Source organism: Theropithecus gelada, chromosome 9 (genome assembly GCF_003255815.1).
Source record: "Theropithecus gelada isolate Dixy chromosome 9, Tgel_1.0, whole genome shotgun sequence".
Taxonomy (NCBI): Eukaryota; Metazoa; Chordata; class Mammalia; order Primates; family Cercopithecidae; genus Theropithecus; species Theropithecus gelada.
Genome location: NC_037677.1, coordinates 83,350,101 through 83,364,306, shown reverse-complemented (window position 1 = coordinate 83,364,306; position 14,206 = coordinate 83,350,101). Strand labels below are relative to the sequence as shown.

At 34.4% G+C, this 14,206-nt stretch overlaps 1 protein-coding gene across 2 annotated transcripts in view; it reads right to left on the bottom strand.

Annotated features, from left to right (window-relative positions):
- Positions 1–14,206, bottom strand: part of A1CF (APOBEC1 complementation factor) — a 77,918-nt gene that overhangs the window by 34,162 nt on the left and 29,550 nt on the right. The window contains exons 3-4 of one of the 2 annotated variants that reach the window (XM_025396359.1): positions 8,227–8,371; positions 1,383–1,517 (exon numbers count right to left, since the gene is read on the bottom strand). In XM_025396359.1, the coding sequence (XP_025252144.1) occupies positions 1,383–1,517; positions 8,227–8,247 (156 nt within the window). In that variant the 5' untranslated portion in view covers positions 8,248–8,371. The remainder of the gene's footprint in view (positions 1–1,382; positions 1,518–8,226; positions 8,372–14,206) is intronic. The other variant, XM_025396358.1, reaches the window with a different exon arrangement.

The window sequence follows — 14,206 nt, the reverse complement described above, 5'->3', positions numbered from 1 at the left end:
AAATAAAGAGCACTTTTTTGATGTATATGTCCATTCCCTCTAAATTGTCCTCTGAAATCTCCATAGTTTTATTTCCAGTTGGTCCTATTCTATCATTGATCTTTAAAACAAAATACAAGAATGCTCATTCACCAAACTAACTTCTTAGCTGTCATTTTCCTCAGCCATGACATCAAAATGAACACAGGTATGTTTCAGCGTATGATCTGGGAGGCTTGTCATTTTCTCAGTCTGCTGGCTGAGTATAAATGCTAGCCTAAATGCTACCAACTCAGGGCCAGGGCCTCCAGAGCAGGAGAGAACTCTATTCCCCTGGCTATAGTGACTCTACTTGCCCATATAATACTCCCTTCTACCCCCACAACTGTCCTGTAGCAGTCTAGACTGAGCAATTTACTATTGCTGGCTGCTGTAGGAAGGGTTACCTAAATAAATATGATGGGGCATGTCTGGAGAGAAGTGCTATTAAGCACATGCCATTACCTTTGTGGTTGGCCACTTCTCAGCTCAGCTTTACCCTACCCCACCCCCATGTATTCAGTAATGAACACCTATTTCTTCTGGGCTCATTAGGAAAGAGTTTGCGCACGTTTCATCTCTATGTTTCAGGTGTTTCTTGATGCTCATTTTCAGATTCAATGTATAAGATTCTTACAGAATTAAGTCCTCATCATTTGTCCTTGTGCCAACAGGGATTGTATGTGTAAAATTAGGTGCAGTTCTGAATCTGAGGCTGTTAACATACACACAAAATTTGATTTTGGCATTTAGGCAGAGAGCTAAATTATCATATTTACTAAATTTTTCAGGAATGTGCTTGTTGCTAAAAACTGCTCGGTAAATTATTAAAAATGAAATTGAATTTTGTATTCTTCCTTTAATTGAAAAGCCATATTCTTAATCTTCCTGATGCATTTAGGTAGATGAAAAATTCAGACTTGGAGAAGATTTCATTCTGGATTATAGGTACATGTTGAGCCATGTCAAACGTATACATTCTTTTAAAATGAAAATGTACTTTATAAAATCATATTAAAATGTCAAGTTGGAGCAATATCTAATTGTAGACAGGTTGTTGTAGGATTATTGTAGATGGATAGTTTGTAGTTAGATGGCATGACAGTGGAAAGATTGGGGAACAAGATATAGATTTGAAAGTCATTAGAAATAGTAGCAATTCAAGCTGTCAGTAACAGGACAAGAGCTAGGTCAAGGCAGTGATTATAAAGGGACAATCACTAGAAACTTTGTCCATAATTGACGAATGGTAATTTGAATAGAAACAATCATTGACCAAAAAGGCTGAGAATGAAAGCAAAGTGAAGAGAATAGTATTTTTCCTTTGAAAGATAAGAAAAATTAAATGTTAAACTTGGACTCACTTTTTCACATAATGGTATAAGCTCATCCTCAAAAAGGTCTCGGGGAAGTTTTCCAATAAAAATTTCACAGCCTCTTTCAGGGGGTGCAGCATCCCAGCCAGGTGGAGGGCCACCATATTTTCTTTGTCCATTTTCCTGCAAATCCAGGGCAGGTGTGAAGGAGAGAAGAAAATGATCAAGTCTTTAATTCAGTTTCCTTGAGTATTTTTCAAAATCATTTCACAATAAGGAATGTATTTATCATTGACAAATAATAATAGTGGACTGGTTAAAGGAGAAAAAATAAAGCTTTTTATGTGGATTATAATACCACACTCTGTGCTTCAGCAGCTTGCTTGAGATAAACATTGTGAAAACTTGTAAACTGCTAGGCCAATATGTTTTTTTTTTCTTTTTTAATTTCATTAAGTAAGAATACTTAAGAGATCTATCTTCTTATCACATCAAAGAGTGAACAGATCAGGGTAATTAGTATATCCATCCTCTCAAACATTTATCATTTCTTTGTGTTGGGAACGCAAGGAATAGCCTTCTTCTAGCTATTTACAACTACATGTTGAGAATATATTATTGTTAACTGTAGTCATCCTGCAGTGCTATAGAACACTAGAACTTACTCTGGCTGAGGCGGAAGGATGCCTTGAGCCCAGGAGTTCATTACTAACTTTTACAACTAATATTTTAAGAAGTTTTATGCTATAAAATAATACATGTTGTGGAAAAAACATGGTGACATGTAAAGTAAAAAGAAAAATTATCCAATGTATGACTCTACTCATCCTTAGAAGTAGTTACTGTTTAAAATTTCATAGGCCTTTTCAAATATTTTTCTATGTAGATTTTTAAAAGACATACGTTAGTTGTTTAAAGACACTGTTTTGTATGACAGTTGTTTGTTGTTTAAAATTGCAGTAAAGCAGCTTGTGGTGTCCCTGTTAAATCTTCATATACACCAACTTGAGTCTTTCTCAATTATTTTGTAAGTGTTAGCACAAAGGTTCTTTGGATCACATTATTTAATTGATGTCTGTGGTGTCTGTGGTCATGATCACTTTTTTATTTATAATAATTCCTACAATGTTTTTAAAAATAGTAATTTAAAAAATGTCATATGAGTCTTCTACTTTACCTGGATTCCTTTTTTTTTTGTTTTAAACAACTGAGTATGTTTTTAATCTAACTGAATATTTAAATTTTTGCCTAGAGAGTTCTTGTATTTTTTTCTTACCCTAATATTCTTGTCCAGTAGTAAAACTTTGATATCACAGAGAAACCTGAGAAATGGAAGTCTTTATGCTTATAGAAAAAACCCCAAACCTTGGTAATTTAGTGGTTTATATCTCAACCAATAATTACCTTAAATATGTGCAATCGATATTTTCAGACACATTTATTTACTTATTTTCAAACAAATACCTATATAACACTTACTGTATGTCAGATATTGCTCTATCATTACTTAATGTCATGGATTAAGGACTGTTATTATCCCATTTACACAAGGTACCAAAGCCCAGATAAATTAAGTAATTTGTCAAAGTCACATGGTGGGGAAGTGGAGAAGCCAGAATTTGAACCCAGGCAGTCAGGCGTCAAAGTTCATCAGCTTAATTTCTCCGTTTTGCTCCTTTGATGTATGGAAGCCGCTTACAACAGATACATACATTAAAATATTCCCTATTGGTGTGGCATGGTGGCTCACGCCTATAATCCCAGGACTTTGGGAGGCCGAGCTGGGTGGACGGCTTGAGCCTAGGAGTTTGAGACCATCCTGGCCAACATGGTGAAACCGTGTCTCTACTAAAAATACAAAAATTAGTTGGAAATGGTGGCACGTGCCTGTAATCCCAGTTACTTGGGAGGCTGAGGCATGAGAATCACTTGAACCCGGGAAGCAGATGTTGCAGTGAGCTGAGATGGTGTCACTGCACTCCAGCCTGGGTGACAGAGCGAGACTCTGTCTCAAAAAAAAAAAAAAGAGAGAAAAAGAAAAAAAAGAAAAGAAAAGAAAGAAGGAAGGAAGGAAGGAAGGAAGGAAGGAAGGAAGCAAGGAAGGAAGGAAGGAAGGAAGGAAGGGCTGGGCACAGTGGCTCATGCCTGTAATCCCAGCATGTTGGGAGGCCGAGGTGGGCGGATCACTAGGTCAGGAGATCGAGACCATCCTGGCTAACACGGTAAAACGCCGTCTCTACTAAAAATACACAAAATTAGCCGGGCATAGTGGCGGGCACCTGTGGTCCCAGCTACTCAGGAGGCTGAGGCAGGAGAATGGTCTGAACCTGGGAGGCAGAGCTTGCAGTGAGCCAAGATCGCGCCACTGCACTCCAGCCTGGGCAATAGGGCGAGACTCTGTCTCAAAACAAACAAACAAACAAAACTCCTTATTTATGAAAAAATATATCATGCCATTAAATAGTAAATTCCCTACTACAATTTAAAATCATTTTAATTTCCAATCGTTTTATTACATAAAATATTTGGAAAAATGTATCTCTTATTTCTAACCCCAAAATCCAAAATTCAAAATTTTTCAGTGTCAACATCATGCCACAAGTAGAAAATTCCACACTTGGCCTCATGTGAAGGGTAACAAAATTATTAAAAACATTGTATAAAATCACCTTCAAGCTATGTGTGTAAGGTGCATATGAAACATAAATGAATTTTGTGTTTATACTTTAGGTCCCATCCCCAAGATATCTTTATTATGCATATGCAAAAATTCTAAAATTAAAAAAAATCTGAAATCCAAAATACTTCTGGTCCTAAGCATTTTGGATAAAAGATACTCAACCTGAATTGCCAAATTACCATCCTCCTCCCTGGACAAACTCCATTTGGGTGACAATGATTCCTCTGAGCCAATTTTTGTATATCTTTGATGTGTATAACATTCAACAGATTATAGAAATAAATTTACTATACATTCGGTGGTATTTTTACCCTTCAAGTTGAGGAAACCAAACTTTCATTCCATAATAGTAAAGTGGTAATTCCAGAAATTCTGCTTTGAAAAGCTTTGGTAGTTTGAAAATAAATAGACAACCCTCAGATTGACCTTTTAAAATGTATCTTCAACTTGCTTGATTGCTATAATTGCTGAAAATGCCAACCATTTATGCGTAAGATGTGTATAGCAGGATTTACCTGCTTATAATCTGAAATAATTGGTCAAGAAAGCATATTAATTGTCTTTTTTTAATAAACACATGAAAAAAATCTAAAGAATATTTTTTGAGACTGTAAAGAGTCTGACCAGTTCAGGAATGCCCTGCAGTTCACTCAGTGGGGGAGATTTGCTCTGTGAGCCACCCACTGGTCTTGGAATGTACCAGTAATGGAAGTTCAGATCAATTTAAGACAGGCACTGGGCATTAGTCATGGGGTTAGAATAGCTGTCCATTACTCAGAAAGGACAGTTGGGTTCTGGGTTGCTAATATGTCAGGCACTATTTTCTCAGTTGAGGAGTTTAAAATAGATAAAGCCCAGTTATAACTGGTCTTTTCCCTCCTAGCTGATGTCTTCCTCAAGGGAAGCATTCTCCCCAGCAGCACAAATGTATTAATAGTTCAGACTAAAAGAATATAGATTTTTGCTTTTCATGAGAGAATGTTTATTAAACTCTGGAAACTTTTATTTTTCCAATCAAAGACTTAGAAACCTTTGTCTCTCTAGAGTCATATACAAAGAGGTGGAAAGTCTTCACCTATGTAAATTAACAATTGAGGCCACAATTTCTAACTATAAATCTAGTGGCTTTAATTTAAATATTGGATGCTGAGCCTACCCAATTACTCAGTTCATATGTCAAGATTACTTGGAAATTTCCTCCTATCACAGATATTTCAAGTCCTTCATGATGGAGCCATTGAGTCTTCAAGAGATTATGTCTATCATCTTCTTGACCTTGGATAAAACCCACAAAACCTTCCTCAATAAATCATTCTAAGCCATACGTCTTAGCATGGAGGTTGAATGAACTGAGTTAATTTTGGCCACTGAGCATTTGAACTTGTTATATACCTGGGGAATCTGGGCAAAAATTGCCTTCTCCTATAGAACTTAAAAATGACAGACACTTGATTTTTCCAGCCTTCCTTGCAGCTGGGGCCATCATGGTTATTGGAAAACCATGGTTTCCTTTACTAAACCATGGACAATCATGGTTTCCTTTACTAAAATTGAGTTCTGATGCAAAATTCACAAATGGTGCAAACTTTAATTTTGAGCATTCTGTGATGGTAGATAACATTTTCTTATCATGACAAATATGTGATGTGGTTTTGGGTTTTGTTGTTAAAAGCTTACCCTTGAATCGGATTCTCCATATCTAAAGTTTCTGTGAACCAGTATCCTTTCAATAAACTCTTTCCTACTTAGCCAGTTAGAGTTAGCTTCTGTTAGTTGCACATGATAGTAATGGCAGAAAAAACAACTATCTCCAATTGAATTAGGTATTTTGCTGAGTGTTTTACATTCATTTAATCTTCTCAACAAATCTATGAGGAAGCTACTACTATTATTTTCATTTTATAGGCAAGGAATCCAAGGCATAAAATATGTCCAAATTCATACAAGCAGTAAACAGCAGAGACAAAATAGGAAGACACTTGTAGTTACATTATCTCTCTTTCATTTTTACATTAACACAATATACTAATTTTATAGAGGAGGAAACTAAGGCCAGAGATACATAACTTGTCTAATATCACACTGGTTTAATTTATTGTAGAAAACACTAGAATAAAGGTCCTATCATTGATTTTTCCATGCTTCCTTGCAGTTCTCAATTTGGTGAACTTTATGGCCTATATAGTATTCAAAAATTGTGATGATTATTCTTCTCAGGCTTACCAGCCTCTTAAATCCTCATGTTGTGTGTTACATTTATTTTCCTGCTCAACTTCACCAATCATGGACACCAGATGTTTACTGTTTCCCATAAACAAGCTCATTCATAACTGGAAGGACATTAATTAATGAACCCTCATTCAGCCTGTTTTTTCCTGAGTAGTAATTTCAGTCTCTTTAATGGCTCTTTGGAAAGTTCATATTTCAAGTTTGTAGTCATCTTTGTGGTTCCCTTTGGTTCTTTGTTTCTTTCTTCCCCTCTCCGTAAGAGGGAAGAAACTGTGTATTTTTCATAACTAAACTTGTTTCAGATGTTTTCCTATGCATTTTCCAATTGACCAGGTTTGTATTTATTCTTGCTCCTGTTCCCTTGGGTCCTGGCCAATCTACGCTTGCTTAGTAGCACTTCAAGCCTTTATCAGCTTGCCAGTCACCAGGACCATGCCCAGAACAGTGGTTCTGTGACCAAACTCCTGTGTATGGTTCTTAAAGTTGACAACAAGGCATGGAGGTCATCTCTCTTGACTATGTCACTTGTGTTTCATGAGTCTATACTGCCTTTTCCTAGTTATTGATTTGTGAAATTGAATAAAAGTATTTATTAGACATTATTTCTATTGTATTCCACCTATATACTAGATCCTTCATTATGTGATAGATAGTTTAAGGAAAGTCTATGGGGCCTTAAAATGTACCAACAGGACCCTCTTCAGTGTGATTTTGCCTTTAGTCTCTTCCAAAGTTTTTATTGCCTGAGGACAACAAACAGTGTTGTAGGGAATATTCATTTTTAAATTGTATATAAAATAATTATCTATTTTGTATAGTTTGTTCACCTTCACATCTTGTTAAAATCAGTGATTTCATGTTGGTAAAATCTGTTTTTAGACTGGAATTTAGAAAGCAGAATTTATTTGGCTTAATATACTGTAGAAGTTGGCATTATTTCTGTTAGTTATTTTCTACAATTTTTACAAGGTATATGCAACATGAATGCCAGATATAATGTTCCTAAAGTATGAAGAGTAATAAACATTGTGATATAAAGACTAAATGAGTTGTGGAAATTTTGTAGAGATGTAGAATTAGAAACAATGACAGGAAAAGCTAGGATATGAACATAATATTCAAATATTAATTTAGCTTTATCATCATACAGCCTAGAGTTTCCAAAATATATGAGGATGATATTAGATAGTTTATAGGTCAATATTTCTTATTTTAATAATTATGCATTTATTTTAATGTACATTAGAAAAAGCATAATTAGCACACAAAACCTGTGGGTTTCTTACATAAGTGAGAAAAAGTTTACTTTTAAAGTAAATGACTAAAAATAGTGAGTTGATTGAATGAATTCTAAATAAATAATATTGGTGGCATGTATCTATGGCAAAAATCATGAAGAAAGATGCAAATGGCTCTTGGCTCTTGAAAATTCATTTATTGGTTTCACTTTTTACAAAGCCCTGACATTTTTATCTTTAAAAAATGTATGATATAGTTCTTCTGAGGAAACAACTATTAGTAAATTATGAGTCACCTTCCTGTTTCACTTGGGAAGGTTGACTATTAAAAGTCTATTTCCAAGGAAATTAATCCTAATTTCACTTGAAGTTGTTAACTATCTTATGGAAGCAGAAGCAATTTATGTTATCACATTGATGCATTTAATAACATATTTTAATAATTTCCCTTTATGTTTAAGGATTATTCAGTATCAACATTTGAAGCATTCAAAAGAAAATAGGCTTTTTAAAATGTTGTGTTTTGCAAAACTTCTTATAATGTAAGATTTTGGTCATTCATAAGAATATTGAATTTGAAAATAGACAAAATTAGAAAACAAAACATTTTATCTTTCAAAATTACAAAACAGAAAATTTTTTTGAGTGTTTTTCAAAATTAGAAAACAAAAAGCATTTGTGTGTGTGTGTTTCTATAAAAGAGAATCTGTAAAATGCCAAGTCACTTCTACGACCCTCTGCTTACCTTTTCCAGCAAAGTTTGCATAACGATGGACTGCAAAGCATTATTTCCTTTTTTTTGAGGTCAGGAATTGCTGTGCTCATGCTCACTTCTGGCTCTGGGCACGTGCCCAGACACACTGCTTCCATCTATAGGAACCTCTAAATTCCTTCCAAGAAGTAATTAGATGACAACTTTAGTCATTCCTTAATCCGTTTGGGGCTTTTATCCTTACAGAATGTGTAATTTATTCAATAGGCCCAATAACATTTTGTTTACTTACAGATACAATTTGCCTTTCGGAATTAATTATTATTATTGCTTCTAGATCTGATTAAGTTATGAGAAACTTCCCATGTGCAGATAAAGACATAATAAAGAACATTTGGTTTGGTTAATTGCTCTTCTGTCTTTTCCTAGTTCAACATATGCCAAACATAATCCCATCTAATGCACCGGGTTTGAGGCATGTAAGGAATTTTATACAATCATTCTTCTCCTTACAACACCCTTGTAAATTTTAATTTCTGACAAGCTGAGGGACTCGGCAAGGCACTAAATCTTTTCTGACTTTATTTCATTTATGAAGGAGTAGGAGGGTTGACTAGGTGATTGCAGTAGTCCTGTGGGAGTGTGAGGGTGCTTGTGAAAGGAAGGCTGAATTTGATATCATGTTTAATGGAGGAAAATGTTCATAGGATGTTTTGTGAGTTAGTCAATTGGAGCCTTAAGAGGATGTTGTTGTAATTTTAAAAATCAGTGTATCTCCAATTCCATGTCCAATTGACACCTATTCTGTTAATTACCTAATGACTTTATGCGTGGATTCACTTTGTTACTTAAATAAACTTATACCAAAAAGAAAATATATATTGTTCTTATAAGTGGAATATCAGTATCATTTCCCACAAATGGACGGTAATTATAAAAACAATTGCAAACAAGGGAAATCATGATCAACTTCTACCTAGACACTGTCATCTACTAAAAGCTCTGCGTTCTAGTCCTGCTCTCGGGACTTAAAAAGGTTAGCAGGGCCTGGAGAGGTGTTTAAATCATACCTCCAACAACTAACTTTCCTCACCTAAAAGCCTGAAGGAGAACTGAAAGTGGAATAATTCTCTCTATATGGGATTGGATGTTATTTAATGATGTGGACAATGTACCATTTAATGTCATCTTGGTTCCCTGCTCAGCACCTCTTTAACAATGTTATAAAGGATCACAGCTGCTGAAATCCTATACAAATTCATGACTGCAAGGAACTGTGATCTCAATAATTTCTTCTTTGCCTAGCTTGTTTGAAAGCTGTCTTTGCATCTCATAATGGTAAGCTTTCAGGTTCTGATGGTGAAGAGTCACTTAATTTTATTTGCCAATCAGTACTAACAAATGAATAGCACTTTTAAAAAACTGTGAATTTGTCAGCACACACAGTCCAAAGTTCACAAGACCTGGTCATGCTTCTCCATGTTTGGGTCATGAGGTTCACACCAATTTTTAAGCTGATAAAATAGAAAAACTCTGTGCTTCTAGCTTAAGGGAAAACACTACCTTGTGTAGTTTATGAAGATTTTGAATCTTATATCAAAGACTTCACATATAGCCAACACCCTATGAGGCTATTTGAGGAGAAATTCATTGCTATTTGGAAATAATAGCTTCTGGAGCATATCTGTGTTCCTTGGGGTAATGAAGTTCCCACAAATGTTGGGCACACACCCCCTCCATAAAGGGATTCGCAGAACTGCTCCTTCATTTGGAGTCTTTTGCACCATGCTATGGCATCTCTGGCTAGTAGAAGAAAGATTGCTTCTGAGCTTTAAAATAAAGTTGGCCTTTGGGTGGCTGGGGTGATAAGCTTAGGGAAGCATGACCCTGTGATGATCTACTGGTCCCATCCTGTTCTGATGCTTATTGCTACCTATTTAAAGAGTTGGTATCCATGCACTTGGTGAATGACCTAAGTCCTTGGATAGCAGGGATGTGAGCAGGTGGCGAGAACAGGCAATAGAGGAAAAAGTAGGACCCAGGAGCTATATTTTGCCATGAAGTCAAATTCCTATTTCTGTCCCTAGGATTTTTTGTGCAGTGGTTGAAAAAGAATGTCAATGCCACAGTGTTTTTCCATCTGCTCCTCTTGGAGCCAGTCTAGATGAAGCCAATTAGTAAACCCGAGGCCTTCAGGTTATTTTTATTGTATTATTTATAGGAAAAAAATGCCATTTGAGAAACATTCAATTAAAATTACCTAAATACATTATCTCAAACCGGAAAGATGGATGGAGAGTTAACTTAATTTGGGGCACTCTTAGAAGAGGAACGGTATTCTAGTTAGACTTGATCTAGCGCCATCCTTTGTACCTGATGGCTTGTATTTGCTGAAGAATTGAACAAATTAGAATCAAAACAAGTGATTTCATTGAAATTCCATACAAGAGAGTATACATAGAAAGGAAAGTGTGAGGGGTGGGAATAGAATACTGTACTTTGTTCCTAGCTTGAGGAGATTGTTCCCAGGACACCAGGTCCATGGCTGATTAATAGAGGAAGGGAAGGATGAAAGCCACCTACTTATCTGCTGTAATCTCACTAGATCTTTGAGATTAAGACACATTAATGTCTTCACTACCCAAAAGTGTTCTGTATTTTATAAATATTTTCTTTAAGGAGTACTGCTTGTGTGTTCCCTCTTCCAGGGATACTTGGCTCCTTGCAAAGTACATTTGCTCTCATCTTATAAGTCTTAGCTTCCACTGTCATTTTTCCTAAAGAAGGTCACCTGGCTTTCTGTTTTATACAACCTGGTTTATCACATTCTTGGCACTTACCATGATCTGTAATTACTTTGCTTGTTTCTTTATCTGTTTATTTTCTATCTTTTCTATGAGACTAATCTTCATAAAGGTAGAAACGTGTCTCTCTTTGTGGTGGAATCAACAAATGAATTAATAAATGAATGAGTGAGGGCCCAGTGCTTGAGTTGGTGTGAATAGGCAGCACAAGAAGGGATGCACCTACTTCTTTTACAGAAGATTAAATACTAAATTAAATAATTTTCTTTAAAACCTAGACTCGCTTCTAATATAGAGCGCTAGGTTAAGGAATCAGGTTGGAGTCAGCAATTTTTTTTTTTTTTTTTTGGTAAAAGGCCAAATAGTTGATATTTTAGGCTTTTTTAAAAAAAAAATCCTTAAAATGTAAAAAAACAAAATTCATAGCCTGCAATTACTACATAAACAAGCTATAGCCACATTTGGTTCGTGGGGCATAGTTTGTTGACCCCTAATTTATAATTGTGTACCTCTGGGGCTTATTTTCTAACTGCAAAACAGAAGGATTGGACTATATCAATATTAAACAAATTTCATGTATATGTAGAATTAGAAAGAATAGTCTAGTGAACCTAGGGACTTATCACCCAAATTTAATCATGAAGTTTTTTTCCATGATTTTTTTCTTTTTTTTTTTTTACTCCTGACCGAATGACCCTTAGAAATCTTTTCTGCCTTATGAGATTTTTTCCTTGTAATAAAAATGATCTGCATTTATTATAGAAAATTTAGAAAATGAAGAAGAGCATCAGGCAAGAAAAACTAAGAGATTATACTTTGTTATTTTATAATATTCTTTATTATATGTGAATAATTTCTTAAAATATTCTTCACAAATTTATATGTAGCCTTCAGATTTTTAACTAAATGTTAAAATTTGAATACTTCTCCATGTCTTTGAAAATTATTTGAAATCATAATTTTATATTACTATATAATTTGAAAATATAAGAATGATCATAGTTTATTTGACCATTAATATTATATTGGATATTTAGGATATGTTTAAGTTTAAATTTCTAAAAAATTAAAAATTTCAGCATGATGAACATCATTATGCCTAAATGTTTGTCCTCATTCCTCAGGTCAAAGAGCATTGTCACTTTTAAGGCTCTATACAGAAAATGCTGATCTTTTTGGTACTCACAGCTGTATTGCTCATTTGAGGCTGCCTTATGTTGTTGTTGTAAATTTTGGATGCATTCTTTTTCATTTCACCCACTTTATATGAACTTTAGGTCAGGCACTGCATTTTTATATTCTATAATCCCAAGACCTGGCACTAATACATTTTTCTCAATAATAGGGACTAAGGAAGCAAAAGAGAAGAACAAAACAAAACAAAAAATCTTGATGTTTATGTAGGATGATCACTGGTTTACGAAAGCAAGGGGACTATCATACCTCATAAAAATTGTGCTGTAACGATTTTTAGAAAATAGATTACCAATAGGATAACTGGGTAAACAAAGCTAATACACACCACATTTTAAATTTTATATATATTGGATATAATGAGTCTATTTTTAAACATATTCAGACTACTTGAGGGTGATTTTTATTAAATATACATTTAGGTTTAGTTGCAGTAGAATTAAACTTGATGTCAACAGACACCACATTGGGTGGAAGTGTATATGTTTCTGAATATGCTCACCTATGAGAATGTATTTTTCTAGTTCTGAGGAGAAAATTTCATGTGGGAGGAGCATCACATATCATAGTTTATGACCCACATCATTAACACATTCTTGAGGAAAGGCTCATCATAATGTGATTTTTTTTTTGTCTTTAGCTATCAGAGAAGTATATACTAGCTTTTGAAATTTGTAAGTACAGTTAAGAATAAAAAAGTAGAGAAAAGAATTCCCATACATAATTCCATTACCCAGAGACAAAGACTATTCACATGTTAATACTGTAGCATACTTTCTTTAAAAATATTTTTACAAGGCATAATACAATTATGAAGCTTAAAGTTTAACTTAGTAACATTAGACAGTTTTCATCAAGAGTATGTATTGAATACTTACTGTATGCGGGGTACTGCATTACGTCTCTTTTATTCTCTAAAGTACTTTGATAAAAACTTCAGCCATCAATATCCAAAGATATTTAATTATTTTAAAAAGATATCACAAAGCATATTTCCAAACCCTTAGAAGCAGGCATTATTGCATCAGTTGCTACATAAAAGCCTGGGTCACGTTATTAAGTAACTCACAAAATTCTATTTTTGATAGCTGTATTTGTCCTGCTAGTGATAAGAGAGCACAAATTCATCACCCTCTGTTTTTTGAATTCTTGTTCTGCAAATATTCAACATTCAATATCAGAGACTGCAAAGATACAGCAAAAGTAAATCCTTCAAACCCTAATTTATAAAATTCTAAACTATCATTTTATGGGTATGCTTCTTGGATTGTATTAGGATGTTTCTTTATCTTAATTTTTGTACAAAAACTTTTTAAAAAAAGTAAACTTGATGTTCTTAATGTTGCCTTTCTTTCTTTCTTTTTGGATAATCGTATTAATCTTTTGTATAATCCAGAGTAGGAAGGCTGAAGTATTAGTAAGACTAAAGGATTTTCCTTAAGTTACAAAGAGTTTGAAGTTGTGTTTCTACATATTTAGGCTACCCTTTCGACCGAATAGTCCAGTGTGCTAACCAGTGAGTAGATTCAGAAGATACTAGAATCACAAAAATCATGGACAAATAGTTGGGTATTGCCTAGCTGATCTTCCAGGAGATTATGGCCTGGAGATGTTAAGGGATTTATTCAAGATTGTACAACTCATATGCGGTAGGGACTAGATTAGATTATAGGCCTTCTGATTTAAAGTCTTGGATAATTTTCCACACTCTGTAGCCAAAATCAGGAGGCATTCTTCAATTCATTCAAAATGATTGAATTATATAGGTATTTACATTTTTGATTAGAGGACTTAGGTATAGATAACTAGCTTTTGGAACATTAGGCTTCTACATTATTGAAGCACTTCTGATTCAACAGTCACGCTGCTAATGAATATTACTTAAAGTGAATCATGTTACAAAGTTTAGGTTCCAAAAAAATGTTTTTCATATGCTGTAGCATGCTGATCTCTAAAATTGCAATCTTAAAAGTCACATTGCAACAACATTATAACAACTCTTAGTTTTCTGAGTC